Source organism: Gadus morhua, chromosome 15 (genome assembly GCF_902167405.1).
Source record: "Gadus morhua chromosome 15, gadMor3.0, whole genome shotgun sequence".
Taxonomy (NCBI): Eukaryota; Metazoa; Chordata; class Actinopteri; order Gadiformes; family Gadidae; genus Gadus; species Gadus morhua.
The window spans coordinates 504,251-530,055 of NC_044062.1; the positions used below are offsets into that span (position 1 = coordinate 504,251).

Consider the following 25,805-nt stretch of genomic DNA (forward strand, 5'->3'; position numbering starts at 1 on the left):
GAAGCATGCCATGTTACCACAGGGAATGCACACCAACACCCTCCTTCCCGGAATAAGGCCAGACATGCAGCGAGGCCTAACTCATGCATGGTGTCTGCCGCTGCATGCGTGCGCCATCAGTCACGGGCAGCATGCAGGCGGGCGGGAGGGGTCCTTTGACTCTGTGTTGTTGCTGTGTCTGGGGCCTTGTTAGAGAATTGATGACACTGTCTTTGAAAAACAAACAGGGCGGCAAGTTAAAAGCTGGTCACTCAACGGGGAGCTGTGACCCGCGGAGACTTCAGGGGGGCACTGGAGGGCGGAGGTGTACCGCAACAAGCAACCAACACACGGCGAGCTGGGCTCCTTTTGGAATGTCCTGGAGAGTGTGTGTGTGCACACGCGGCTGTTTGTGTTTCAGTGATAGCGCCGGCGGAATGCGACCAGCTTGTGTCTGAATGTGCCTTTGTGTGTTTTGGGTGTCAACACTGCAACAGGACCAACGACAACATGGCGGCCAAAAGTGAAAAAATCAGTTTTCTTTATGAAAGAAACTTTGTTGGCCTGATATTCGTTTTTTTTAGTTTTTTTTTACTTCTGATGAGCGCCAAAGCAAATGTTTCCACATATCAATGTCAGACACAACGGATGAGAAGATGCCCCTCTGAATATTTGGCTGAGTGACTCTGAACGTGACACTCTCTCACTCTGCCTCTCGCTGTGGGGAGTGTCTCGCCGGGGGCCGTGCCTGTCAGCTCCCACCTCTGACTCATGCTTCTCAGCGGGGCCCAAGTCGACGGCCCCCCTCAGGGGCCAGCCAGTACATCACATGCACGGCAAAACCCGGCCAGGGGCCCCCGAGAGAGAGCCCTTGTTCTGGGAGCTCAAATCCCATAATTGCAGAGCTGACAGTGATAGCTAGCGTACGAGACACCCTCACCTGGTCGGGAGGAATGAAAACATCCACTGTCAGGGGGGGTGAGGAGACCAGGCAGGAGGCGCTGGCAGCAGGTATGGGACCATCTGTGGAGGAAGCGAAGGGGGGAGGGGCTGAATGGGAAACGCAGTGCGAGTAGTGTGTGGTACAGTAAGACTCCGCGAACCCCAGTCCACGTGTACAGCGTCAAGCCTCAGCGCAGATTTATCGTACGTTGTCCATTTAACACGCGTCTCAAACCAGGGCAGCGAGCGAGACATGAGGGGCGCTCAGAGACAACCGTAAACACACAGCGCCGTGTTTCCAGCCGGAGGTTTAGAGATCGGACGAGGAAACCGGCTTTCAGGGCGGGGGAAACGGGGTGTGGGGCGGCCTTCATTTATCAACCTCTTCAGTCGCTGCAGACAGCTGTTAGGAGAGAGCGCCTTGTGGCCTGTGTGTTTACACGTTACGGCTCAGCCCAAGGCCTCCAGGACCGCAGGGGACATGGAGCTCTGGGCTCATTTCCTATATCCTACATGGAAATACTCTAATAGCGATTACATGGAAATACTCGCTCTTACCCTGATCAAAATAGTTTGTTCAGGGTCATAGCGTTTTTTCTTGGTTTTAAGCCATCTGAAGATGGGGTGCGATGTAGGCCTAGCATGTAGGCCTATACATCTTCGCCTCTCCAACTTAAACTTGAAGGGGGTTGAACAATCCAGATATATTAGGGAATATACACTAATTACTCTTACTAATGCGTCGCCAACAGCTAGATTGACATATTTTGTTTAGAGGAGCACCCCAGGGCAGATACGTAACGCAGTAAAGCTGTCATTTCTCAGTCCCAGGGCCTGGAAAGCTGTGAGAAAAATCCACAGCTTTTTTGCATTAACAGAGGGGGTTAGGTCATGGGTCTACAGCACCACCTTGTGGCCAGAAAACAAATATGTGTTGTTATTTTCTCCTGTATGCTCGCCCCCTTTCGTTATTAACGGGGCATGTGTATGTATATTTGTCCATCACTAAGCGGGGTCTCTATTGGTCATCAGCCCGGGACTATTGCGTATTATCGCTCTTTGACCTCTATGTGATCCCCTTTAGGATTGGTTTAACTGATTTCCTTGACGCTCATTGGTTTATTTGATCACGCCCATTTCGCCTTTCCCAAATCCTAGGTGAAGGGAAAGTCCATCTCTTTCATCCCGTGAACATCTCCTGAATTTCCTACCTTCTCCCGTCTGACAATATTCTCTGATATTGAATAATGTCGGTGTTCCGCGACGTCACCCAGGCGGTCCCCGTTGCTGTCTTCAAACTATCCCAAGATTTCAATAATGACCAGGATCCCAACAAGGTGAACCTCGGAGTGGGAGGTAATATAACGATCACTGTGATTGCACTGTCCACTACTCTCACGATTATTCAAATGCTAAGAGTCCAACAATAAATCGAGTATCCAAATCTGAACCTTAATTAATAGCGTTGTACTGGTCTATCTAATAATAGAATAGCAGGCTTGATGCGTCTAATGGGTGCATGTGTGGCCGTAGACTGAGACTAAACAACCCAGTCTGTTTAATTGTATCACTCCACTGAACGATACAGAGAAGCAGTGTAATGATGCCCTGCTCGTTATTTACTTACTAACGTCTTTTAATTAGTTGTTACAGCACAAAGCACTTGCTGGATTAACATTCTTCTTTAAAGGCAACGCTAGTCTGCAACTTGACTATGTTTTAGCCTTGGGACAAATGGAATGTCGCTGTCTTTAAGTCGTTTTCGAGGCATTATTCCCATTATTATGGCTTTTATTTTGAAAAGTATTGAGGCGTTCTTGTAGAGTTGCGAAACAAGAATTTAATTGTAGGCTATATGATGGGCTCTCCGTGGGCATGACGAGGCTCGCCTTACCCGAGTTATTACACGATTAGTACAGCAGGCATAATCCCCTGCTGTCAGCAGACACAGATGGCCAATGGCTACCCTGCTTACTAAAGTAGGCCACAGTTATTTAGTGTAAGGGCAGAGTTTTTAGGGAGAAAATAAAGCCTTCTTCCAGTTCCAGGAATACATCTATATGTTTTTAAACCCCTGAGACATTGATGCGAAATAATTGGGTCTATGTAACTGTTTATCAGCAGCTGTGGTGGGGATATGGCTATAACATAGTAGTGTATTTCTATAATCTTTGATTTTATTACGACTTTGAATTTAAAGTTGTCTCCCAACTATTAAACCGACTATATTACGTGTCCAAAATGTTACACATGAAAATAAATATCAGGACACTTTCGGAAAAAACACTTGGTCACTATTTCTATGGATATTCTTAGTCACATTTTCTACTTTAACCCACTGGGATTACCCTTATATTTACCTGAACTCGCCACCAGGGAGCGGTATTGTGCTGGTTAAAGACCACATGCTCATGATGTACAGGGTGTCGTTGCCCGTTGTAATATCGATCCTCTGGTTGTCAGCCTACAGGACGGACGAGGGGCTGCCCTGGGTTCTGCCCGTGGTGAAGAAGGTGGAGAAGGTGATCGCCCACGATGACCGCCTGAACCACGAGTACCTGCCCATCCTGGGTCTGCCCCAGTTCAGGTCCTGGGCGTCTAAGATCGCGCTGGGCGCCGCTAGCCCCGCGGTCCAGGAGGACAGGGTGAGTCAATGCCCCCCCTTAATGACATAATGCACACATCAAATGACCTACTTCTTTAACGTTCAGCAGGGGGGTTTCACAGGGGGGGCTGTATGACACACAATCAATATCGAATGACCAAGGGTGCTGATCATATTTCTGAGTATTTTTACCTACTTTACAGAGCCCCACATCCACAAATGCAGCCCCATTCAATCTCTGAAAATAGGCTTAGAGTTTTAGCGGTCCAATCGTATATATGCAACGGTTCAGACCACTGAGCAGGTTACACATGCCCGGTGTTGTGTTTATGTGGGAATTCTGATCTGCGGCCATGAGTTTCCTTCACAAACTTCAAAAACAAGTTTCCAATAAACATGAAGGGCAAGGTAGAGACCAGAACCCGAGGTTAGCAGATGTCTTTCACAGTGCATTATAATCCAGGGCCGAGTATAGAGCTGGTTCTGGAGGATGGAGAGGGACCTGCAGAGGCTATGGCGCCACTGGTCAAATGTTGTACCAGTGAATCTCCTGCTGGGTAAGCATTGACCTGCGACCTCTCTTCATCTCTCCTGCCCAGGTGGGAGCAGTTCAGTGTCTGGGGGGGACGGGGGCTTTGAGGATCGGAGCCGAGTTCCTCCGGCGCTTCCACAACGGCAGCAACAACACCAAGACACCCGTCTACGTGTCCGCACCTACCTGGGGTAGGTGCTCGCTCACTCACTCGCTCGCTCACTCACTCACTCACTCACTCACTCACTCACTCAGCACTGGTTTGAGTTAGATCTACTGTCTTTATGTTCAGGATGGTGTTAGTTAGATTTACATTTATACTTGACGTTGGGCTGTTTTTAATCGGATACGTCTTCTGGTTAGAAAACCACAACGCAGTGTTTGCCAGCTCCGGCTTTGAGGACGTGCGTTCCTACAAGTACTGGGATGCCCAGAACAGAGGCTTGGATCTGGCTGGTTTCCTTGGTGACCTGGAGGTGAGTCATATGGTCGTCAATCCCATCTCACTCTATTCAAAACATAAAGCCATTCTACGTCATCAGCACACGCACATGATGGAGACAACAAGCAGATACACGACCCAGGAGACCCTGAGGTCGGAGACAGACAGACGAGGACAGGAACAGAATCAATATAGCGACTAAAAACAGCTTTCACCTAGTCCTGTTCTTGACATAACTTCAAAAGGTTAGTGAGTGCTACTTATACCCCCCAGTAATGAACTATTCTCCTTTGGTTTCTCCTTTTGTTTCTCCTGTCTCCCTCCCTCTCCTTCTTTGATTCTTCCTTTCCAACTTTCTTTGGGTCTAGACGTGCCCAGAGCACTCCATCTTTGTTCTGCATGCATGTGCCCACAACCCCACCGGCACCGACCCCACACAGGAGCAGTGGATGAAGATCGCTGAGGTCATGATGGTACGGCCCACGCACACACTCACCGTGTGTGTTTCTCTCCAGAGGAGAAGGTGGGTGGGGCCCTCACCTGGAGGTGGGTGGGGCCCTCACCTGGAGGTGGGTGGGGCCCTCACCTTGAGGTGGGTGGGGCCCTCACCTTGAGGTGGGTGGGGCCCTCACCTGGAGGTGGGTGGGGCCCTCACCTTGTGTTTCTCTCCAGAGGAGGAGGCTCTTCGTGTTCTTCGACTCGGCCTACCAGGGGTTCGCCTCAGGCGACCTGGACAAGGACGCCTGGGCCATCCGCTACTTCGTCTCCATGGGCTTTGAGATGTTCTGCGCTCAGTCCTTCTCCAAGAACTTTGGCCTCTACAGTAAGACACACGGAGAACTCGCTCACACAGTCTCTCTCCCAGAGTGACTTCGCTCTGTGAAACTGGGCAGCAATGTTATGAATCGCTCCCTGAACAGCTATTGGTCCTTGGTCGACTAAACCAATGAATGTGCACCACATTTCGCTGCACATTGCTGAATGTTTCAGAACGTAACGACAACAACAAACCCTATGCGTCTGTATAAAGGGGGGTTCAAGGGTCAAACTGGGCCCCTTTCAGCCTCCTTTGCGGTCTCCCTTCAGACGAGCGCGTGGGCAACCTGACCATCGTGGCGCGCGACCCTGACAACCTGCAGCGCGTCCTGTCCCAGATGGAGAAGATCGTGCGGACCACCTGGTCCAACCCTCCGTCCCAGGGTGCCCGCCTTGTCGCCATCACGCTCAGCGACCCGGGGCTCTTCGAGGACTGGTGAGCGCCGCGGTCTAACTCCCAGCCTGTTCCCTGTTCAAAGAGGTCTCTGGGAGGTCTAACTCCCAGCCCGTTCCCTGTTCAAAGAGGTCTCTGGGAGGTCTAACTCCCAGCCCGTTCCCTGTTCAAAGAGGTCTCTGGGAGGTCTAACTCCCAGCCCGTTCCCTGTTCAAAGAGGTCTCTGGGAGGTCTAACTCCCAGCCCGTTCCCTGTTCAAAGAGGTCTCTGGGAGGTCTAACTCCCAGCCCGTTCCCTGTTCAAAGAGGTCTCTGGGAGGTCTAACTCCCAGCCCGTTCCCTGTTCAAAAGAACTCTGGGAAAAGGCCGGCTTTGCTGAAAAAGGCTTGTCTTTAATTAAATGAACTGGGTTGTATTTTAATGATTCTAGGATTTGCATTTGGCAAGTTTGAAATTAATTTGGCAGGATTATAATCAATACCCGGGCAGTCATCCAGACACGCGTCTTGCCTGCTGACTCGGTGTGTCAGTGCTCTGAATGATCTGTGAATGATTTGGAACCTGGCGGGATTGGAATAGGTCCGGCAGGACTCTGATGAATCGGACAGGAATCCAATAACTGCCTGCACCCGATCTGCATGTCATCAGTACACACCCTTGTGACAAACTGTGTGTGTGTGTGTGTGTGTGTGTGTGTGTGTGTGTGTGTGTGTGTGTGTGTGTGCGTGTGCGTGTGTGTGCGTGTGCGCGCTGTTCCGTGCGGATCCAGGAAGGCCAACGTGAAGACCATGGCGGACCGGGTGTTGCTGATGCGGGCCCAGCTTCAGGCTAAGCTGCAGGCCCTGGGGACCCCGGGGACCTGGGGCCACATCACCCAGCAGATCGGCATGTTCAGCTTCACCGGCCTCAACCGTGAGTGGTGGATGGTGGATGGATGCTATAGGGACCGACATTCGATTGAACGAAAATATTGAAAACAATGGATGATAAAACAGAGAGGGACTCTGACTGGTTCCTGCTAATATCGCTCATACTCTCATTGAAAGAGGATTGAGATCAACATACTATAAATAAGCTGAAGCACACCTGGACAGACGGCGGGCTGTCCCAGCTGCTGTTGGCCCTCAGCCTGTGATGACGTGTCCAAATACAAAAACACACAGAGCCATCAAAACTAGCACCATGGAATATATTATCCACAATATTCACCAGTTTAACAACTTAAACGCCAAAAATAACGATTTTATGTCCCAATAAAACAAAACAAAAAATAACTGGTTGTGATAACCGCCAGGGGATTTCATAACGGCTTGTCTAGTACTTTGAAGTGTCAAGAGACAATGTAGTAAACCACCAGAGCCAAAACACACACAAAACACACACTGCCACACCTTTGTGTGTCTGTGTGTGTGTTTATGTCTGCTTGTTCTAGAAAGTCACTAAGAATTGTTTAATCATTAACTTAATGATCAATGACAAACTTGTATTATTACTCATGAAACCGTCTCTATCTCTCTCCCTCACTCTGTCTCTGTCTCTCTCTCTCTCTCTCTCTCCCTCACTCTGTCTCTCTCTCTCTCTCACTCACTCACTCACTCACTCACTCACTCACTCACTCACTCACTCACTCACTCACTCACTCACTCACTCACTCACTCACTCTCTCTCTCACTCTGTCTCTCTCTCTCTCTCTCTCTCTCTCTCTCTCTCTCTCTCTCTCTCTCTCTCTCTCTCTCTCTCTCTCTCTCTCTCTCTCTCTCTCTCTCTCTCTCTCTCTCTCACCCACTCTATCTCACTCTATCTCTGTCCTCCCTTCTCCCTCTGCAGCCAAACAGGTGGAGTACATGGTCAAGGAGAGGCACGTGTACCTTATGGCCAGCGGCCGCATCAACATGTGCGGCCTGACCACCAAGAACATTGACTATGTGGCCCAGTCCATCCACGCCACGGTCACCAGCGTCCAGTAGAGGTTCTGCTCACCGGGGGGGGGGGGGAATAAGCTCATCTTATGCCCCGGCGCTTTTTGCTAGGATTTAAACTTGTATTTGCTATCAGCACACACTACTTCCCCACCGTTTGATCCGCCACTCCGGTCCATTCCCAGAGGAGTTGACGGGCTCATTGGTGCTTACCTTAGAATTTAATTAGGTTTTTAATCTCTTAACACACACCCAAACACGCACACACCAAAGCACATCATAGAGAAGTGTTTGAGTACAATAAGTCAGTATGTCTGCTCCAGTCTGCAGCCTATTGATTCACATTGTCGGGTGTTGATCTTGTTTGGTCGTGTGTCATCTCCAGGCAATATGTTGAACATCATGGCTGAATGAACTTGTATACTTATTCATCGCCGGAGAACAAACCGGGTGTTCAGCTTTGGCCGAACACATCTCAGCTGTGGAGTTGGATTGGGAGTTTGAAGGAAGAATTAAAAATGGACTTGATCATGGATTGCCATGACCTAGCTGTTGAGCAATTGATCAAATCGGTAACACTAGATTATTATTGTTGTTATTGTTTATTGAATGGATCCCCATTAGCCGACGCCGAGGCGGCGGCTAGTTTATTATAAAATACAATGTTGATGTACTTTATTTTTTAAATACTGTAATTTATCCAGCAGAGGTTATTATCTCAGGTGTGGGCTCCAGTACCACATGTTAAAATCGATATGCCAGTATTGGGACCACGTTCTTGAGCAGGATATCTGTGTGCTAATGATGCTAACAGCGCGTGACTTCAGGTTGGGACTTAAAACCTCAGCTACCATTTTTGGGCAGCTTGTCTGTGTCTGTGTCTACTGCTAAATGTCCCTGGCAGCGCCTGCCTAGTCAAGGTACAGCAGGGTTGGTATTTAAGTTGCACAGCACTAATCGTGTATAAAGAGTGCATAAAGTGTCTGTATAACCAAGTGGGTATGGCATCATGCCGTGACTCCCAGAATGGGAACCCAGAACCCTGTAATGTGAAATAATGAAGAACTTCAGAATAAATGCTTTGTAAGTCGTTTTTCTTTCATGTCATCGTTAACGCTGGAATTTGGAGTAGAGTTTAAGATGAATAAATGCATTACAAATTACATGCAAAACACCAAGCAGTCATTTCAATATTTTTATTTAACATATTATCGTCCATCTAGAATAAAGAGATGTACTTCATCTGTTGGTATATATTATATTCATTTATATATCTGAACAGCTCTCGTTTTTACAAAATGTCCTAATAATCTGTCATCCTTCCGGCCTTCGTCCATACATAGAAAAGATTTTCCCGCCAAAACATGAAAAGCTTCCCCTGCCTTTCAGCTCACTACAAATTGTGCTTAATTTATTCGCTCGGCAGTTGGTTCAAAACGTTTCCTGTACGGCATGGAGTGACGTAAACTACTGAACAGAGGCAGTCGTTCATCCGTTTTCTTTTTTCCTAGCTTTCACCGGGATAGCGTGGTGTGTTTCACCAGGGGTCAGTTCGTTGACGTCAGTGTGTGGGTCATATTGCACCCCTTTATCACTCCAGAAGCGTTATCTGCCCTGCATTGCACAAGGCCAGAGATAGGCGTACACAAACCGTAGCCTATGTACCCCCCCACTCCCTTATGCTGTAGAATACCACTGATAAACTATTGAACTGGCTCAAAGATCAACTCTGACGCAATGGCTTAAAATCTCTTAAAATCTCTCGGAAATAAATATAGACTGTATATACCGTTACTATAATACCTAGTACTATCTGGCTATTGGGCACCGTAAGCATAAATAGCAACCATTCAATAACAACGAGTACCTTTGTTCCTATACGCTCTTTGTCCCTACTGGGCTTCCTTATCTGTCCTCTAGTTAAACTATCGACCTATTAAACACTAGTACTTCACTTCCCTCTCTTCCTATTAGGAGTAATCTTCTCCTCATGGTATTAGAATCCTCTGCAGAATTCATTTAATTCCTTTCTCCACACCTTGTCCTGTTTTTGAGAGGTGTGGGGGGCTGGAGACTAGAGGGGGAGGTGTGTGTTTAATGTTACCATCATGCTACGGCCCCCTGCATTAGCATGCAGCGCTACACAGAGACACGGGGATAGCAGAGGTGTTGGTCCTAATGCAGGCAGCATGCAGGGGGAGTCTCCCTGTACGTCCCTTAATCCCCCATGGTTCTTCTTATACCCGTAGCCGTGGTGACCAGACACCCCAGTGGCTGTAGCTTATTGGCTCGTCGTGTCTGTGCTTTAGTGATCTCATCGCCCCTCGTGGGGGGAGTACGGCCTGCCTCGTCTGGGGGCCAGCGGGTGGGGCTGGGGTGATGAGCGAGTACGCACAGGGCTCTGGGGGGATCAGAGAGGGGGGGGAGCAGCCAGAGCAAAGGTCCCCATGGGTTCGGGGGTCTGGCAACGTAGACACATGGATTCATATATAAACGTGTTTCTTTGGAATGAATCTTCATGACACGTTAAGTGGCATGCATTGGCCCTTGATTCATGTCCTTGTGTGTCTGCAGAGTGACAACAGTTTATACGGACAAATAGGCGTAAAATAACTAAGATTCAGATTTGATGTGGTAGATATTGCTTATTTCAAATTAACAATCATATTGGGATAACGATTTTCTTTTAACAAAAAAATAAAATAAAATCAGTATTGTACTTTATCTTTCGATTTTATGTTTTGATTTTCTGCAGAGAGCACCTTTGGCAAGTGGTGAGAAATCTATGGCTTTTAAAGTTTTAATAAAAAATAATATATGGAGGAGTTTTCATTTATTGGATTAATAATGCCATCGCTACCTTATTGTGTCTCTGGCAGTGGTTTGTAATCTTTGATAGCACTGGTAAGCTTTCCGTTGCAACTAGATTTTGCAATGATAGAAACAATGTAATTATCATAAAGTATCTGTAAATGTTAAGCTCCTTAAATTACCCATAAGGTCTCCATGGGCTACACATTAATAAATATATATATCTCTCAGAACTGATAATATCTATTTTACTGTCTCCTGTAATAAATGTTCACAGGAGCTGAGGTGAAGTGTAGCTTATCTACTGGTTGTTTTGTATGTGCTGGTAGATTTGGAGCTTAAAGCACAAAGCATTCAGTGCCTTTTATATCCTATTTCAAGTTTGACAAGGCATTAGAAGTACAAAGTTCCATAAAAGTGGGACTGGACTTCTACAGTGTAACCTGACCAGTAACAACTGTCAGTGTTTGCGTAAGAAACTCTTTGCTTGGTAGAGATTGTTTCAGTGTATGATCGTTCCTCAAGGTAAGGGAAAAGTGCTATAAAATAAAATAAGCCCTTTACCTTTCCTGAACCCCAGGGCTATTCGAGGTTCCAAAGGGTCAGATCTGCTTCATGCATACAAACAAATAGCTATTGAGATCTCTGGTTTGTCCCCGTCCCATGTGCGCCCCCTATTGGCCGTTGGTCGTCCTGGAGATGTGGTTAAAGTTCATAGGGGGGGACCTGAGTGTTACCACTGCAGCTACACTGGGTCAGAGCTTAGGATCGATGGATACAAATGTACTCCTCCTTCTCTCCTGCCTCTGGATGTAGCATGGTAGCGTTGTTAGCGCTGATGCTAGCACTCTGCTAGCTCTTCACCGGCGCCGGTTCCGAGCCCTCCTCCTCCAGATTTCTGTCTCCATTGTAGGATTTCTTCCTCGCCTTGTTACCTAGGATACCACAAGCAGAGCCGACCTTCAAAACAAATTGGAAAACAATCTTGCCTGTCCTCAAGTTGTTAGATTTTATATCAGCTGTGGGCCAACCTAGAGTATCTCACACTTAGATTTCATTCTGGCGCAAGCAATTCAAACACTTTCAATGAATGTCATTGGAGTCCTGCAAGGTCATACTGGGTTATTGTTTTACTGAATCATCCACAACATCTGCAGTGGAGTGTGTTCACTGACTGGGGAGGGAGACGGAATGTAGACTCGTTGCTAAGATACCTGGTTGCGATGTCAGATGGGGAAACTTGGGGTACAGCTGTGTGTATGTGTTTGTGTGTGAATATGACTGTGTGTGTGTGACTATGACTGTGTGTGTGTGTGTGTGTGTGTGTGTGTGTGTGTGTGTGTGTGTGTGTGTGTGTGTGTGTGTGTGTGTGTGTGTGTGACTATGACTGTGTGTGTGTGTGTATGTGAGACTATGCCTGTGTGTGTGTGTGTGACTATGCCTGTGTGTGTGTGTGTGTGTGTGTGTGTGTGTGTGACTGACAGTGTGTGTGTGTGTGTGTGTGTGTGTGGGTGTGTGTGTGTGTGTGTGTGTGTGTGTGTGTGTGACTGACTGACTGACTGACTGTGTGTGTGTGTGTGTGTGTGTGTGTGTGTGTGTGTGTGTGTGTGTGTGTGTGTGTGTGTGTGTGTGTGTGTGTGTGTGTGACTGACTGTGTGTGTGTGTGTGTGTGTGTGTGTGTGGGTGGGTTGACGCACTAGCTCTGACAGATCTCCCCACTCACTTATCTTGCGCAGGAGCTTCTTCCCGACGGTCTCTTCGGAGCTGGAGAGAGAGAAGGAGCTGATGCAGGGCGAGGTGTCTGTCCAGAGAGACAAGGACACGATTCACATTAGGCCGAGCGGATGGCCCTGATCGGTCCCCACACACTGGATCCAATCTCATCCCAGAATCCAGACCGTTTCATTTACAGTGGACATCTCCGCTCCTCAACATTAGTCCTCTTTCCTCATCAACATCTCCCTGAAATCAAGTGGTGGTTGTGTGTGTGTGTGTGTGTGTAGGTGTGTGTGTGGATGTGTGTGTGTGTGTGTGTGTGTGGATGTGTGTGTGTGTGTGTGTGTGTGTGTGTGTGTGTGTGTGTGTGTGTGTGTGTGTGTGTGTGTGTCTCCCCTGCCCTCACCCTGGTCCTGGCTGCTCTCGGGCCGGTCCTCGTGGATGAAGGGGATCTCGTCCATTCGGAGGAACACCGTGTCGTTGGGGCTGCGCTGGCCGTCTGACTTGCTGCCTGTTGGAAGGAGAGCTCGAGGTGATCCTTAAGGCCACGGAGGGAGCGAGCCGGGTGTGGCGGTGCTGCGCGGAATGGGTTTCACTGCGAGGAAATGTCCTCCGTACACTTGAACATCAAGTACTAGCTGGAGCGCTGTTAAGCAGCGGGCCAGGGCACGGAAGCTCAACCAGAGAGGCTCTCGCTGTGAAGCCTCACCTCTATCTGCTCCTCAAGACCGTTCATCTTATTGTTGTTTGGATACAAAATGATCTGCTAAACGACCGAACTTGACTGACTTGAATAGCGAATAATTAGCACATAATTACAATGACTCATAAACAGCTTCTCAGATATACAAACAAATCATGCAGGAACATGACTCACTGTTTTTGAGGACAAGGGACACTAAGTTCCCGATGGCTTCTATCAAACTCTGGAATGCCCTGGCGCTTGTGAGGCGCCGAAGCACAACAACATCCACTCTTAGACTCAGCTTTAGCACAACAACATCCACTCTTAGACTCAGCTCTAGCTCAGCTTTCCTTTCCGCCTCCTGAGTGTACTATGTCCATATTTTCAGTATTGTCTGATCATGTGTGTGACTGCTATTAAATATATAAATATACTATGTATGTACTTTTAGGATATGCACTTTATTTGTATAGTGTCCTTTGGTACTTGAAAGGCGCTTTTAAACTAAAATGTATTATTATTATTATTAATATCATCAGTGTGAGCAGCCAGCGGTCCGCTCTGGCAGAACGCGGTCACTGACTCTGACCCCCCCCCCCTCTCTGACGTACGGACGATGCGGTTGCGGTGGTTGAGGCGGGCCGTGGTGCGCAGGCCGGCGTGGGGGGGGTGCAGGTGGGCCAGGCGGGCCAGGCCCAGACGGGCGTGGGCGTGGGGGGGGAGGGGCAGGGCGATGCTGTGGGAGCGGGCCTCGGGGACGGGGGGTCTGCCCTTGGCGTCGCAGGGGTCCGGGGACAGGGGGGAGCAGTCCATCCTGCAGGCCGTCAGGGCGTTCTGGTAGTGGCTCCTGGAGATCTGGGGGGGGAGTGTGTTTTAGTGGAAGAGGCACCCATTGGGAGATTAAAATAAGTTTAAAATAAGAATTAGGCAAAGAGCCAAAGTTATTTTGTTTACTTTCTTTGGTTTAATTGTTGCTTATTCCCCCTTTTGCGCTTAAAAAGAAGATAGCAACTGTTTTAAAGTCTTCAAGCCCTTCATCTGACCGTCTCTGAATGAGTCAAATTAAATCATAAAAATGTATAAGAAAACCTTCTTTCACAAGGATTCTGACATCTGTGAACCGCTAGTTATATGCATAGATAGTAGAGTGAAAATACGACATGTCCTCAAAGTTCCTGAGGGGCAGTTTGCATAAGCCATGTAACAATAAAGACATAAAAATAAAATAAAGAACAACATTTGAAAAAGAGATGAAAATATAATGCATGCAAATGCACAGTTGCAATGTGAAACAGCTGCACACCAGAAAGGCAACCGGGTTTAAACAGCCTCTGCCCGCTCCTATGGAGGACATGCTTTACCTGGGGGGCACAGCCTCTGCCCGCTCCTATGGAGGACATGCTTTACCTGGGGGGCACAGCCTCTGCCCGCTCCTATGGAGGACATGCTTTACCTGGGGGGTCAGCCTCTGCCCGCTCCTATGAAGGACATGCTTTACCTGGGGGGGTCAGCCTCTGCCCGCTCCTATGGAGGACATGCTTTTCCTGGGGGGCACAGCCCTGGGGACAGCAGCTCAAACTCACAATGGAAGAAGTACGTATAGATATAGATATAAATGTATATGAATAAAAGGAGTGGTATGTATAGCATGAGTTTGTATTTCATTGTTACATGGTTTGTATTTAAATAATGGGTGCATATGCATATAATGTGGGGAAGGAGGAGGTAAATCCAACATTCCTGTTTTAGGCATTCCCAGTGGAACTGAATCCCATTCAACCTTTGTGACTAAGGAAAAGAGGATGAATGTGTGGACGAGGAAGAGATAGAGTGGGCGCGGATCTCTGTGTTGGGTTTAAATGGGGATTAGGACAAATCAAAGTCGAGAGAGAGAGAGACAGAGAGACAGAGAGAGAGAGAGAGAGAGAGAGAGAGAGAGAGAGAGAGAGAGAGAGAGAGAGAGAGAGAGAGAGAGAGAGAGAGAGAGAGAGAGAGAGTTAACCTCGGGGCAATGTTGGAAGATTTAATGAGGGTTGCTTAAGAGTGCAGTAATAGTTGGATTATGGCCTCAATCCTTTAATAAAGAGGAACTAACTTCATCAGAAAGTTGAGCGATAAAAAAGAAAACACCAAGCTTGTGTTCTAATTGCTATGGCAACTCTGCACTCTATCCAGATGTTTTTAAACTAAAATATTATTCATCTTGTTGTAGCATAGCTGCACCGATTTAAAATGTATGCTTTAATGGTTCTCAGCCTCACTTGTGAGACGAGTGCATTGCTTCCGTTCACCTATGTGCATGTGGTGCTCTGTGTTTCCGTGTTTATCCGTTTACCCGTATGATCTGCAGGTCTGTGAGCTGTCTGACCGAGTAGTCGGGCAGATAGACTCCTCCTCCTACCCCCACCGCGCTCAGGTGACCCACGCTGCCGGCACTCAGCACCACGCTGCCGGCACTCAGCATGGAGTCAGACTGGTTCAGGACACTGCTGCGGGAGCTGCACCTGTGGACTGGAGAGGAGACGGCTCTGGCATCGTCGGGCGAGGTCAGACGAGGTCAGACGAGGTCAGACGAGGTCAGACGGGGTCAGACGAGGTCAGACGAGGTCAGACGAGGTCAGACGAGGTCAGACGAGGTCAGACGGGGTCAGACGAGGTCAGACGAGGTCAGACGAGGTCAGACGAGGTCAGACGAGGTCGTAGGAGGCTGGGATTGCCTCTCAGAATGCTGTGATCTAATACGTGTACCCGCCCATTCACATTGATGACTAAGTACATACGGCTGCAGGGTAGGTATGGCTTCAAACACTGCATTTGAATTGCTAACATTGGATTAAGAGGGTAATGTTAAATATTTGTTCATTTTCATTCGTCATAATACTTGCCAAACGACCCTGAGTCTTTGTTCGTTCAGTGGATTGACTCAATAAAATAAAAAAAGTCTCTGAGCTACATATGCAGAATTAGACTTAAACCTAGTCTAACTCGTGTCTTAAACCTTGACATGTTTAAACACAGATCCAGGAGCAGTGCTGTAGGGCGGCCAGTGGGAACAGAACCTGCTAATCACTCTTGGCCTGCTTTAAAGACATCTTTCTTATCATAATTATTTCTTGAATGTTCAGGCAGATTCCCACGTGGCCGTGCTGCCCTCCCAGAATCACACTCTGTCCTGACGCTACGTGGGAAGAAACCACGACGACACAAGTGTCATCATTAATCAACCTAACACGGCCGCCTGCGCTGGTGGACGCTCATCATCGCTGTCATTACCATCATCCCGACATTATCAGGACTGATCATTACGTTCTTAATAATTATCTTAATATCCTAATCAGTGTCAGCTTCCCAGACATCAGGCAGCCTCCGTCCTCCTTCACTCACTGAGGGGCAGCAGAGGCACCAGGGACGGCATGCCGTAGTAGGAGAAGGCTCCGTTCTCAAACCTCAGCTCCTCCTTACCAATCTCCACCTCCACCCGGCCCTACACACACACACACACACACACACACACACACACACACACACACACACACACACACACACACACACACACACACACACACACACACACACACTGTGGGTGAAGGACATGCTTTAGCTACACACACACACACACACACACACTGAGGGTGAAGGACACGCTTTAGCTACCTCCACACACACACACACACACACACACACACACACACACACACACACACACACACACACACACACACACACACACACACACACACACAAACACTCCTCTGAACGCAGAAGGTATCAGTTTAGATATCAGATGTACGTTCACGAAATACAGAGAACCACTGGAGTTAATACCAGCCCACTGGCATGAGGAACCATTTGGTCACTTTAAAACAAGTGGGGCCGGATGGTGGAGTGACTATCAAGTGAGAGGCACTGGCTTGTTTCCCCCATTATCCACATCCTAACCTGTACGGTTGCAAGATTCCTAAACCCTATCTGCTCCTTAATGACATGTTTGTGAATTCACTTGAGGTGGATTTCATAAATAGTTCAACCCAAATATATGTATTTGATTTGCCAGCAGGACTGAGCTCAGCTAGTACTGAGTGAAGCAAGTGCTGCACAAACCTAAGCGAGTACTGAGCTCAACTAAGCTATGCTAGGCTAGTAAGGAGCTATGCTGGGCTAGCATGCTGCCTCCAGTATAACCAGCTGAGCCCAGGACTGAGCTCAGCTGGTTATGAATTAGGCTAAACTAGAACTGAGCCATAATGAGCTACTACCGAGTTAAGCTACGCTAGTACTTAGCAAAGAAAGTGCTGCACAAACCTAAGCGAGTACGAATTCTAATACAGAGTTAAACGATGCTAAGCTATTGCTAGCCGAGCTAGCATGCTACCTGCAGGATGAGGACAAAGTAGTCGACGGGCTTGTTCCTCTGGAAGAGGTAGTGCTGGGGGCAGCGCTTGTCCTTGGGGTTGAACTTGAGCTCCTGGACCACGCTGGGGTGCTTGATGAGACGCAGCAGGATCTTCTCCGACAGGTGACATGGCCGGAAGGGCTCCACCTCTGGAGGGGCAACACGCCACACACACGCACGCACGCACACGCAGACACACACACAAACTCACACGCATACACACACACACACGCACACGCATACACACACACACACACACACACACACGCATACGCACGTGCACACACACATGCACACGCACACACACATACAAACGCACACACACACGCAAACAAACACGCACACGCACACAAACACACACACAACCAGTCAGCAACTGTAGATTCTCGGTCCATAAAGCCATCATGATCTCCTCTGGTGAATATCGTCCGGCAGGTGGAGTGCATTCTGAACCCACACACACACACACGCACATACACACACACACACACACACACACACGCACACACGCACACACACACACACACACACACACACACACACACGCACGCTCACCGGTAGCCAGGAAGCGGTGTGTGGCCAGCAGCAGCTGGGGGGAGACCTTCCCCCTCAGCTCGTTCTCCCCCAGCTTGAAGATGGAGAAGTCCTGCTGCTTCCTCTCGTGGCTTGAGACGCGGCGCTTGGTGCGGTTATCAGCTGGGAACACGGCCAACATTAATACAGTATTCAAGTACTAGTGGAATGTTGTACTATACCACTAATATATACTTTGGTTATCAGCTGGGAATACCACCAACATTACCACAGTATTTATGTACTAATGTTGGGTTAAACTCATTTATACCACTAATATATACTTTGGTTATCAGCTGAGAATACGCCCATACGTATTCATTACTAGTGAAATGTTATACTCATATACACCACTAATATATAATCAGCTGGGAATACCACCAACGTTAATACAGTATATACTAATTGTATACATACTCATATATCTATACTCACACTAACTACTGTACATATTATTCTTATTATTTTAATTGGTTTGAGATTGATGTAACTTTGTTTTACTGCCGTGAGCAATGATTTCCCATATGAGAATAATGACAATCTGTCCTATACTGCGTACACTGACGTACATGCTACGTATTAGCATGTAGCTCATCAGTCAGCCACTTGGCATGTTGACACCCTGATGATGATGATCATGATCATGATGATGATGAAGATAGCGGGGGATGTGCGGATGAGGATGTAATGCCGTGCTTAAGGGCATTGGGGCAGTGGTGGATGGAAGGCGGGTGATTTGCGGAGCATATTTCATGAATAAATGATCTGTTCTATATTGACAGAATATTCATGTCTCTGCGGGAGCGGATACGGCTGGTGGCTGCTCCCCACAGAGGACAGCTGCTGGTAGAAATGGAGGAGGAGGAGAATCCGGAGGGATGGAGCTATATTCTGACCACACACACACACACACACACACACACACACACACACACACACACACACACACACACACACACACACACACACACACACACACACACACACAAACACGCGTTTATGTGTTGATTTTTTTTAAACATACATTTTAGCCGGTGTCATGAAACTGGAGCTTTGCTTTCACTGTTGTTGGCATTAAGAGCCAGGGCTGAAAATAGACCGCAGTATGTATGTCAAGCATCCACAAGCATGCGGTGTATTCTCATTAAAACAAACAAGTGAGATGAGAAGAACCTGGATTATTCATAGAATGAGAGTCTGGGATGACTGTCTGTCTCCCTCTCTGTCTCACTCTGTCCGTCTGTCTCCCTCTCTCTCTCTCTACCCCGCTCTTTAACCCTTGCTCTCTCTCTCACCCTCTCTCACTCTCTCTCCACGTCTCTGCCAATTAAAGCTGGTTTGATTGGGGTGTTTTATCCACAGGATTAGAGAGTTCCTTCAGTGTAATTAATTATGCATTAGCACGGATGTGGGACAACCGGTGGGATTATGGGAGAGGAAGTGGGATCAATATGGAGGCAGAGCGCTGGACAGCAGGGGAGGAAGAACCTCATCATCCTCAGCTACCCCATTAACGTGCCCTGACTGAGCTCGTTTCCACCGATGTGCGGTGGCCGATATCGGCACTAATGTGTCAAATCTTTTACAATTGTTATTTGTATGTGACATGAAGAGGCAGAAATGACTGATATTAACTATCAAGAATTTGTACAATGTGCTACAATTTATATGTGCTTTAGTTCCTTGTGGCAATGTTTATAAGTCAAAAATGTTCAAAGGTATTGATTCGTCTATCTATTGCAGCTTATGAATGTCGGATATGCTGTCGACGTAAACCACATTAGTGCTACGATATTAGGAGTAGGGTAGGGTGCTTATGGTTTGGGCCAGTACTGACATCCCACAGAGGGGGCGCTGTTGAGGAGCTCATTAGCGCTAAATGGCAGCAGCTGGGTCTGCAGGTGAGGCTCAGGGTGTGAGTGTCTGGTAGAGAGGCTCTGGAGGTCAGTCTGCAGGTGAGGCTCAGGGTGTGAGTGTCTGGTAGAGAGGCTCTGGAGGTCAGTCTGCAGGTGAGGCTCAGGGTGTGAGTGTCTGGTAGAGAGGCTCTGGAGGGGGCTCTCGGCAGGGGAGACTTTGAATTCGTAAGACTAACAGGAAGGACGCACGTTTCTGTCAAGACACTTCTATGAGGGAATCTTTGGTTGTAAATAAACAGGGAAACGGAACGACAGGATTGAAAGCGTGGGCAGGTCAGCTGGAGACGAGCTGAGACAGAGCTGTTGGCCAACGCCGGCTGGGGACCTGCGGTGAGTACCTCACACCTACCCCCCCTAGACAGGTAAGAACACACTCACCCAGGGAGGTTTAGGAACATACTTCAAGGTCAACGCACCACATAGGGACAGTCTTTAGGTCACGGGCTGTCTACCCGGGTAATACGAGTGTAACATTACCCTTTACTAAAACTGAGAACAGTAAAACTATAAATACGTTCCCTTCTCTGGGTCCCGGCGCTCAGGGGACTCTGACGAGGCATCGTGGTCCCTGACCCTAACCCTACAGCAGGCCGTCTGAAGGGTCTAACTACAGGATAAATAATGCAGAGCTTCAGCCTCAGGGGCCTGGGACCTGGCCCACTGCCCCCGTACTGACCCCCCCCCCCCCCCCACTGCCCCCGTACTGAACCCCCCCCCCCCACCCCGACGTACTGAAGAGGTCCGTCTCGTCCACGATCTCCGACTTGATGATCTCCTCGATGACGTCCTCCAGGGTCACGAGGCCCATGACCTCGTAGAACGGGTCGCCCTCGCCCTCGCTGTTCACCCGCTGCACCACGGCCAGGTGGGACTTACCTGCAGGGGGGGGGGGCAACATGTTAGAGGGGGGGGGCAACATGTTAGAGGGGGGGGCAACATGTTAGAGGGGGGGGGCAACATGGTAGAGGGGGGGGCAACATGGTAGAGGGGGGGGGGGGCAACATGTTAGAGGGGGGGGGGGGGGCAACATGTTAGAGGGGGGGGGCAACATGTTAGAGGGGGGGGGCAACATGTTAGAGGGGGGGGCAACATGTTAGAGGGGGGGCAACATGGTAGAGGGGGGGGCAACATGTTAGAGGGGGGGGGCAACATGTTAGAGGGGGGGGGGGTGATCATGGAGGCAGTGTTCAACCTATGCAACGCGGCCAAGAGGGGACTTCCCTGCTATATGTGAGTGGTGGTGGAGGTGGTGGTGGAAGGGTTGATGGAGGTGGTGGGGGAGGAGGTGGTGGTGATGGAGGTGGTGGTGGAGGTGATGCGGTGGTGGAAGGGTTGGTGGAGGAGGTGGGGGAGGGTTTAGAGATAGTAGGGGTGGGGGAGGGTTAGGAGGAAGGAGATGGCAGTGGGTGTGGTAATGATGACGGGGGTGGTGGTGGTGGTAATGATGACGGAGGTGGTGGTGGTGTAAGTGATGATGGAGGTGGCGGTGATGGAGGTGGTGGTGATGGAGGTGGTGGTGATGGAGGTGATGCAGGGCTGGAGGGTGTTGATGGAGGTGGTGGGGTTGGAGGGTGAGGTGGCGGTGGGGGTGTTGGGGACACGAGGACGGAGGAGGCGCTGGTTATGATGATGGAGGATGAGGTGGTGGTGGTGCTAGTAGTGGTGGTGGTGATGGAGGACATGATGTGGTGGAGGTAGTGAGGGATAGCGATGGAGGTTGTGGATTTGGCGAAGGTCATGGTGACGATGGCGGTGGAGGGAGGGGCGTTGGCGCTCCTAAGGCTGTAATTGTTTGCTAAATACTGTGCTGTCAGAAAGGCAGGGTTGGGACGCAACGGGAACAGGATTCAAATAGCCAACGGACTGAGAGCTGCTTCAGCAAGGCCCTGTTGAGGCAGGAGGAAGAGGAAGAGCCACATTAACGACCCCTAGCTCAGCCCGCGGGGAGGCACAACTTTAGGAGCTTCCACTGGATAATGCGTGACCTTCTTTCTCTTTTCATTTGCTTCCCTTCATTTGAAAGTGTAAATGTTTGGGTGTTTAGTGTGCGTGCGTGTGTTTGTACGCGAGTGTTTGTGTGTGTGTGTGTGTGTCTGTTTGGGAGTTGTGACTCACACAGTGCAGGAATGAGCACAGGGAGATTAAGGGAGACGTTCTGACAGCGGGGAGTTCTCGGCTCTTATATAAACACTGGCATTACGCAACCTGTTTGGGGATGCCTGCATCTGCTGACTAGACTTCCTGTGCTGTCCCCCCACACACACACACACACACACATTAATTGTGTCCGCATCGCGTTGTCTTCATGTCCATTCTTTATGGGAGATGTAATCATTGGTTCAACATCCGTTGTTTGGCCTTCGCTAAACCCCCTGACAGTGACGTAAATAACCCTCCACCAGAAACATCCAAACCAACTCTGGCAATGACGCCCAATGAGAAAAAAGAGAAAAAGCTGCAGCAAAGTCATGTGATCTTGACGTCCGCGTGCATGATGGCATGATGAAATCACGACATCATCCTCGACGTGGGTCGTAAATACGCCTGCAGGTCTAACCCACCAGCCAAACCCACACACACACAACACACCCCTACGGTCACCCTTGTGTTGCTACGACTCATATTAGGCGGTCTGATTCAGGGGGAGATCACGGCTAGAGGATCAAATGGATCATCTGCTGTAATCCGGCAACAACAAGAGCGCTGATTGACTCCCAGGCAGCAATCAGTTAGGCAGGACTGTCTGACAGACAGACTGACTGACACTGACACTGACTGACTGGCTGTCTGACAGACAGACTGACTGACACTGACTGACACTGACTGACACTGACTGACTGACTGACACTGACTGACTGACTGACTGGCTGTCTGACCCTACATGCCCACTGCACCGTCAGTCAACGGACGTGGGAAGGCGTGGCTGACGGATGGGGGAGTAGTCTTTGCAGAGGCATCCGTCAGCCAATCAAATCGCTTCGCCGGGTTCTTCCCGCTTCTTCCTGCTTGTTGCGATGCAAGATGACTCGTCAGAGCCCGAGTCGCGTCAGTGCTTAAATTTGCATACGCTCCCAAAATACATGAGTGGAACAGCACCCCTGCGTCTAGTGTTTTTAACAAAAGTATAGCTGCGAGTCGGTGTTCGATAACCTCTAACAAAACTCTGGCCCAGTTCCCATGTAGCAATTAGCAAGAACCTCGATCAACCAACAAATAATCATTCGGAGACCCAATATGGCAAGCTGCATATCCAAGGCCAGCTGCCGTGAATGTTGAGCTCGCCCGTGCTTTATCCTCCCGGATCCTCGGCCCTCCGATGCAGCAGCCAATCACGTCCGGGGACAGGCACATCAAAATTAACATAATGGTCAACAAATCACTCGCGGGGAAAACACATGATCATTAGCATGAGTATCGACAAACTGAGGATTTTACCCATGAGGGCGGGGCGTCAATCCGCAACCGTACAGCGATCTGATTGGATGACGGATCCGTCGCTGCCGAAAAGTTGAACATTTTTCAACTTTCTGACGGAGCCGAAGGCTCCAACGGAACGGACGGATCCACAATGCATTGCGCGTCCGTCCCCATTCAAAGTCAATGGGGATCAGTCAACGGACGGAGGTAGTGGGCACGGGGCCTGACAGACTGACTGACTGACACTAACTGACACTGACTGACTGACTGACTGACTGACTGACTGACTGGCATGGAGGCTGCCTGGTCCCGTTTCTTGTTCTGGAGAGCTCAGGTGAGAGGAGAGGCCGGGCCCTTCAGCGAGTGATGTTCCGGGCTGCATTACATCACTCGTATGTTACGTAACGACCTCACCGAGCAGCACGCGAGGGCAGACACACACACACACACGCATGCACGTGGGTAAATATGCAAGCACATATACACACGCACACACACTGCCAGGGCCTGGTGAGGCATGCAGTCAGAAGGGGCTGCACACACACACACACACACACACACACACACACACACACACACACACACACGCATGGTAAGATGCACGCACACACACAAACAGACACACACACACAAATAGAAAGATGAACACACACATAGTAAGATGCACGCACACACATAGTCAGATGCAAGCACGCACACACACACATATAGTAAGATGCACGCACGCACACACAAACAGACACGCACACACATAGTAAGATGAACACACATACATAGAAAGATGTAAGCACTCACACACGCACACACTCCTAAAAGATGCATGAACAAAACAAACACACACAATATCTGGCAAGGCATGCAGTCAGAAAGAACTGGCACAACACACACACACACACACACACACACACACACACACACACCCAGAGCCAAGAGCAGAGTGGGACTCACACGGTTGTCCCTGTCACATGTGGTTATTCTCTGATCGTCCCCCCTTCAGGCAAGCCCCCCCCCCCCAACACACACACACACACACACTCTCAGCTCAAACAATTGTTTTTGTTTCTCTGCATTGTTTGGCTGCATGATGCCCGTATATAGGCCTCCGGTTGGGATGACAGGCCCACCTGATCACCAGCCTATCAGTGGCCTTCTTCCTCTGTGTGTTCTGTTGGTCTGTTGGCGGCGGTCCGGGGCCAGGAACATCTGTTACTATAAATGCAGGTGTGTGTGTGTGTGTGTGTGTGTGTGTGTGTGTGTGTGTGTGTGTGTGTGTGTGTGTGTGTGGGGTATCTTGCACACTGCAGTGATTGTCTATCTATCTAATATGTTTACATTTGATGACACTTACAGATGTAAGTGTCATCAAATGTACGCACACACGCACGCATGCACACGCACACACACACGCACACGCACACACACACGCACACACACACACACACACACACACACACACACACACACACACACAAACACACACACGTGCAGAGACAAACACACACGCAGATGCCCTTTGCACTTGTCATTATTGAGCTGGCATAGAATGTAGATCTCTAGAGTACTGGGGTTCTTTATAATCCACCCCCCAGCCCAGCCCAGCGGAGAGGGGAGGAGAGGGGAGGGGAGGAGAGGGGAGGGAGGAGAGGAGAGGAGGGAGGGGAGGAGAGAGGAGGGAGGAGAGGAGAGGAGGGAGGGGAGGAGAGAGGATGAGGGGAGGGGAGGGGAGGACAGGGGAGGAGAGGGGAGGAGAGGAGAGGGGAGGGGAGGAGAGAGGATGAGGGGAGGGGAGGAGAGGGGAGAGGGGAGGAGGGGAGGAGGGGAGGAGAGAGCATGAGGGGAGGGGAGGGGAGGAGAGGGGTGGGGAGGGGAGGGGTGGGAGGAGAGGAGGAGAGAGGAGAGGATGGAGAGAAGTAGATGGATGGGGAGGAGAGGAGAGGGGTGGGGAGGGGAGGGGTGGGAGGACAGGGGAGGAGAGGGGAGGAGAGGAGAGGGGAGGGGAGGAGAGAGGATGAGGGGAGGGGAGGAGAGGGGAGAGGGGAGGAGGGGAGGAGAGAGCATGAGGGGAGGGGAGGGGAGGAGAGGGGTAGGGAGGGGAGGGGTGGGAGGAGAGGAGGAGAGAGGAGAGGATGGAGAGAAGTAGATGGATGGGGAGGAGAGGAGGAGAGGGGAGGGGATGAGAGGAGGAGGGGAGGATGAGAGGCATGGAGAGGAGAGGAGTTGATAGGAGAGTTGAAGAGATATGAAGAGATAAGAGAGAAGAGAGGTGTGGAAAGGAGAGGGAAGAAGAGAGGAGAGGAGACAAGAGGGTAGGAGAGGAGAGGGGAGGGGAGAGGAGAGGGGAGGGGGGGAAGGCAGGGAGGCAGAAGGTAAGGAGGGAGGGAGGAGGGAGGAGGGAGGATGGGGGATGAAGGGAAAGGTCGGGCTGAATTTTTCATGCTGCCTCAGCGGGTCAGCGCTGAGGCTCCCGCCAGGAGGGGGGACGGGGGACGGGGAGAGCTGGGAAGGGGTGAGGGAGAGGTGGAGGGGGGGTGAGGAGAGAGCTGGGAGGGGGGGGGGGGGGGTGAGGAGAGGTGGAGGGGGGGGGGGGGGGGGGGGGGGGGGGGGGGGAGGAGAGAGGGGAGGGGGGGGGGGGGGTGAGGAGAGGTGGAGGGGGGGGGGGGGGGGTG

General features: G+C 49.8%; 2 protein-coding genes and 1 long non-coding RNA gene across 3 annotated transcripts in view; 1 reads left to right on the plus strand and 2 right to left on the minus strand.

Annotated features, from left to right (window-relative positions):
• LOC115560088 (uncharacterized) overlaps positions 1-3,419 on the minus strand; it is a 5,763-nt gene extending 2,344 nt beyond the window's left edge. Inside the window, exons 1-2 of the long non-coding RNA XR_003979677.1 lie at positions 3,282-3,419; positions 920-1,002 (exon numbers count right to left, since the gene is read on the minus strand). This is a non-coding gene — a long non-coding RNA (uncharacterized LOC115560088). The remainder of the gene's footprint in view (positions 1-919; positions 1,003-3,281) is intronic.
• On the plus strand, positions 2,080-8,720 carry got1 (glutamic-oxaloacetic transaminase 1, soluble). Its single transcript, XM_030379385.1, has 9 exons — positions 2,080-2,277; positions 3,385-3,566; positions 4,126-4,249; positions 4,422-4,534; positions 4,869-4,973; positions 5,173-5,323; positions 5,587-5,752; positions 6,479-6,621; positions 7,537-8,720. The coding sequence occupies exons 1-9, from the start codon at positions 2,169-2,171 to the stop codon at positions 7,674-7,676; spliced, it is 1,233 nt and encodes a 410-aa protein (XP_030235245.1). The 5' UTR covers positions 2,080-2,168; the 3' UTR covers positions 7,677-8,720.
• A 90-nt stretch (positions 8,721-8,810) lies between these two features.
• Positions 8,811-20,509, minus strand: LOC115560084 (metal transporter CNNM4; the record flags this gene model as incomplete). The annotated part of the gene is given in 9 exon segments (XM_030379384.1): positions 8,811-11,374; positions 12,163-12,240; positions 12,562-12,666; positions 13,452-13,695; positions 15,176-15,351; positions 16,225-16,324; positions 17,213-17,382; positions 17,789-17,929; positions 20,455-20,509. Coding segments are annotated over 9 exon segments (1,152 nt in total), but the record flags the coding sequence as incomplete, so codon positions are not given.
• Between the last annotated feature and the right edge of the window lie 5,296 nt (positions 20,510-25,805).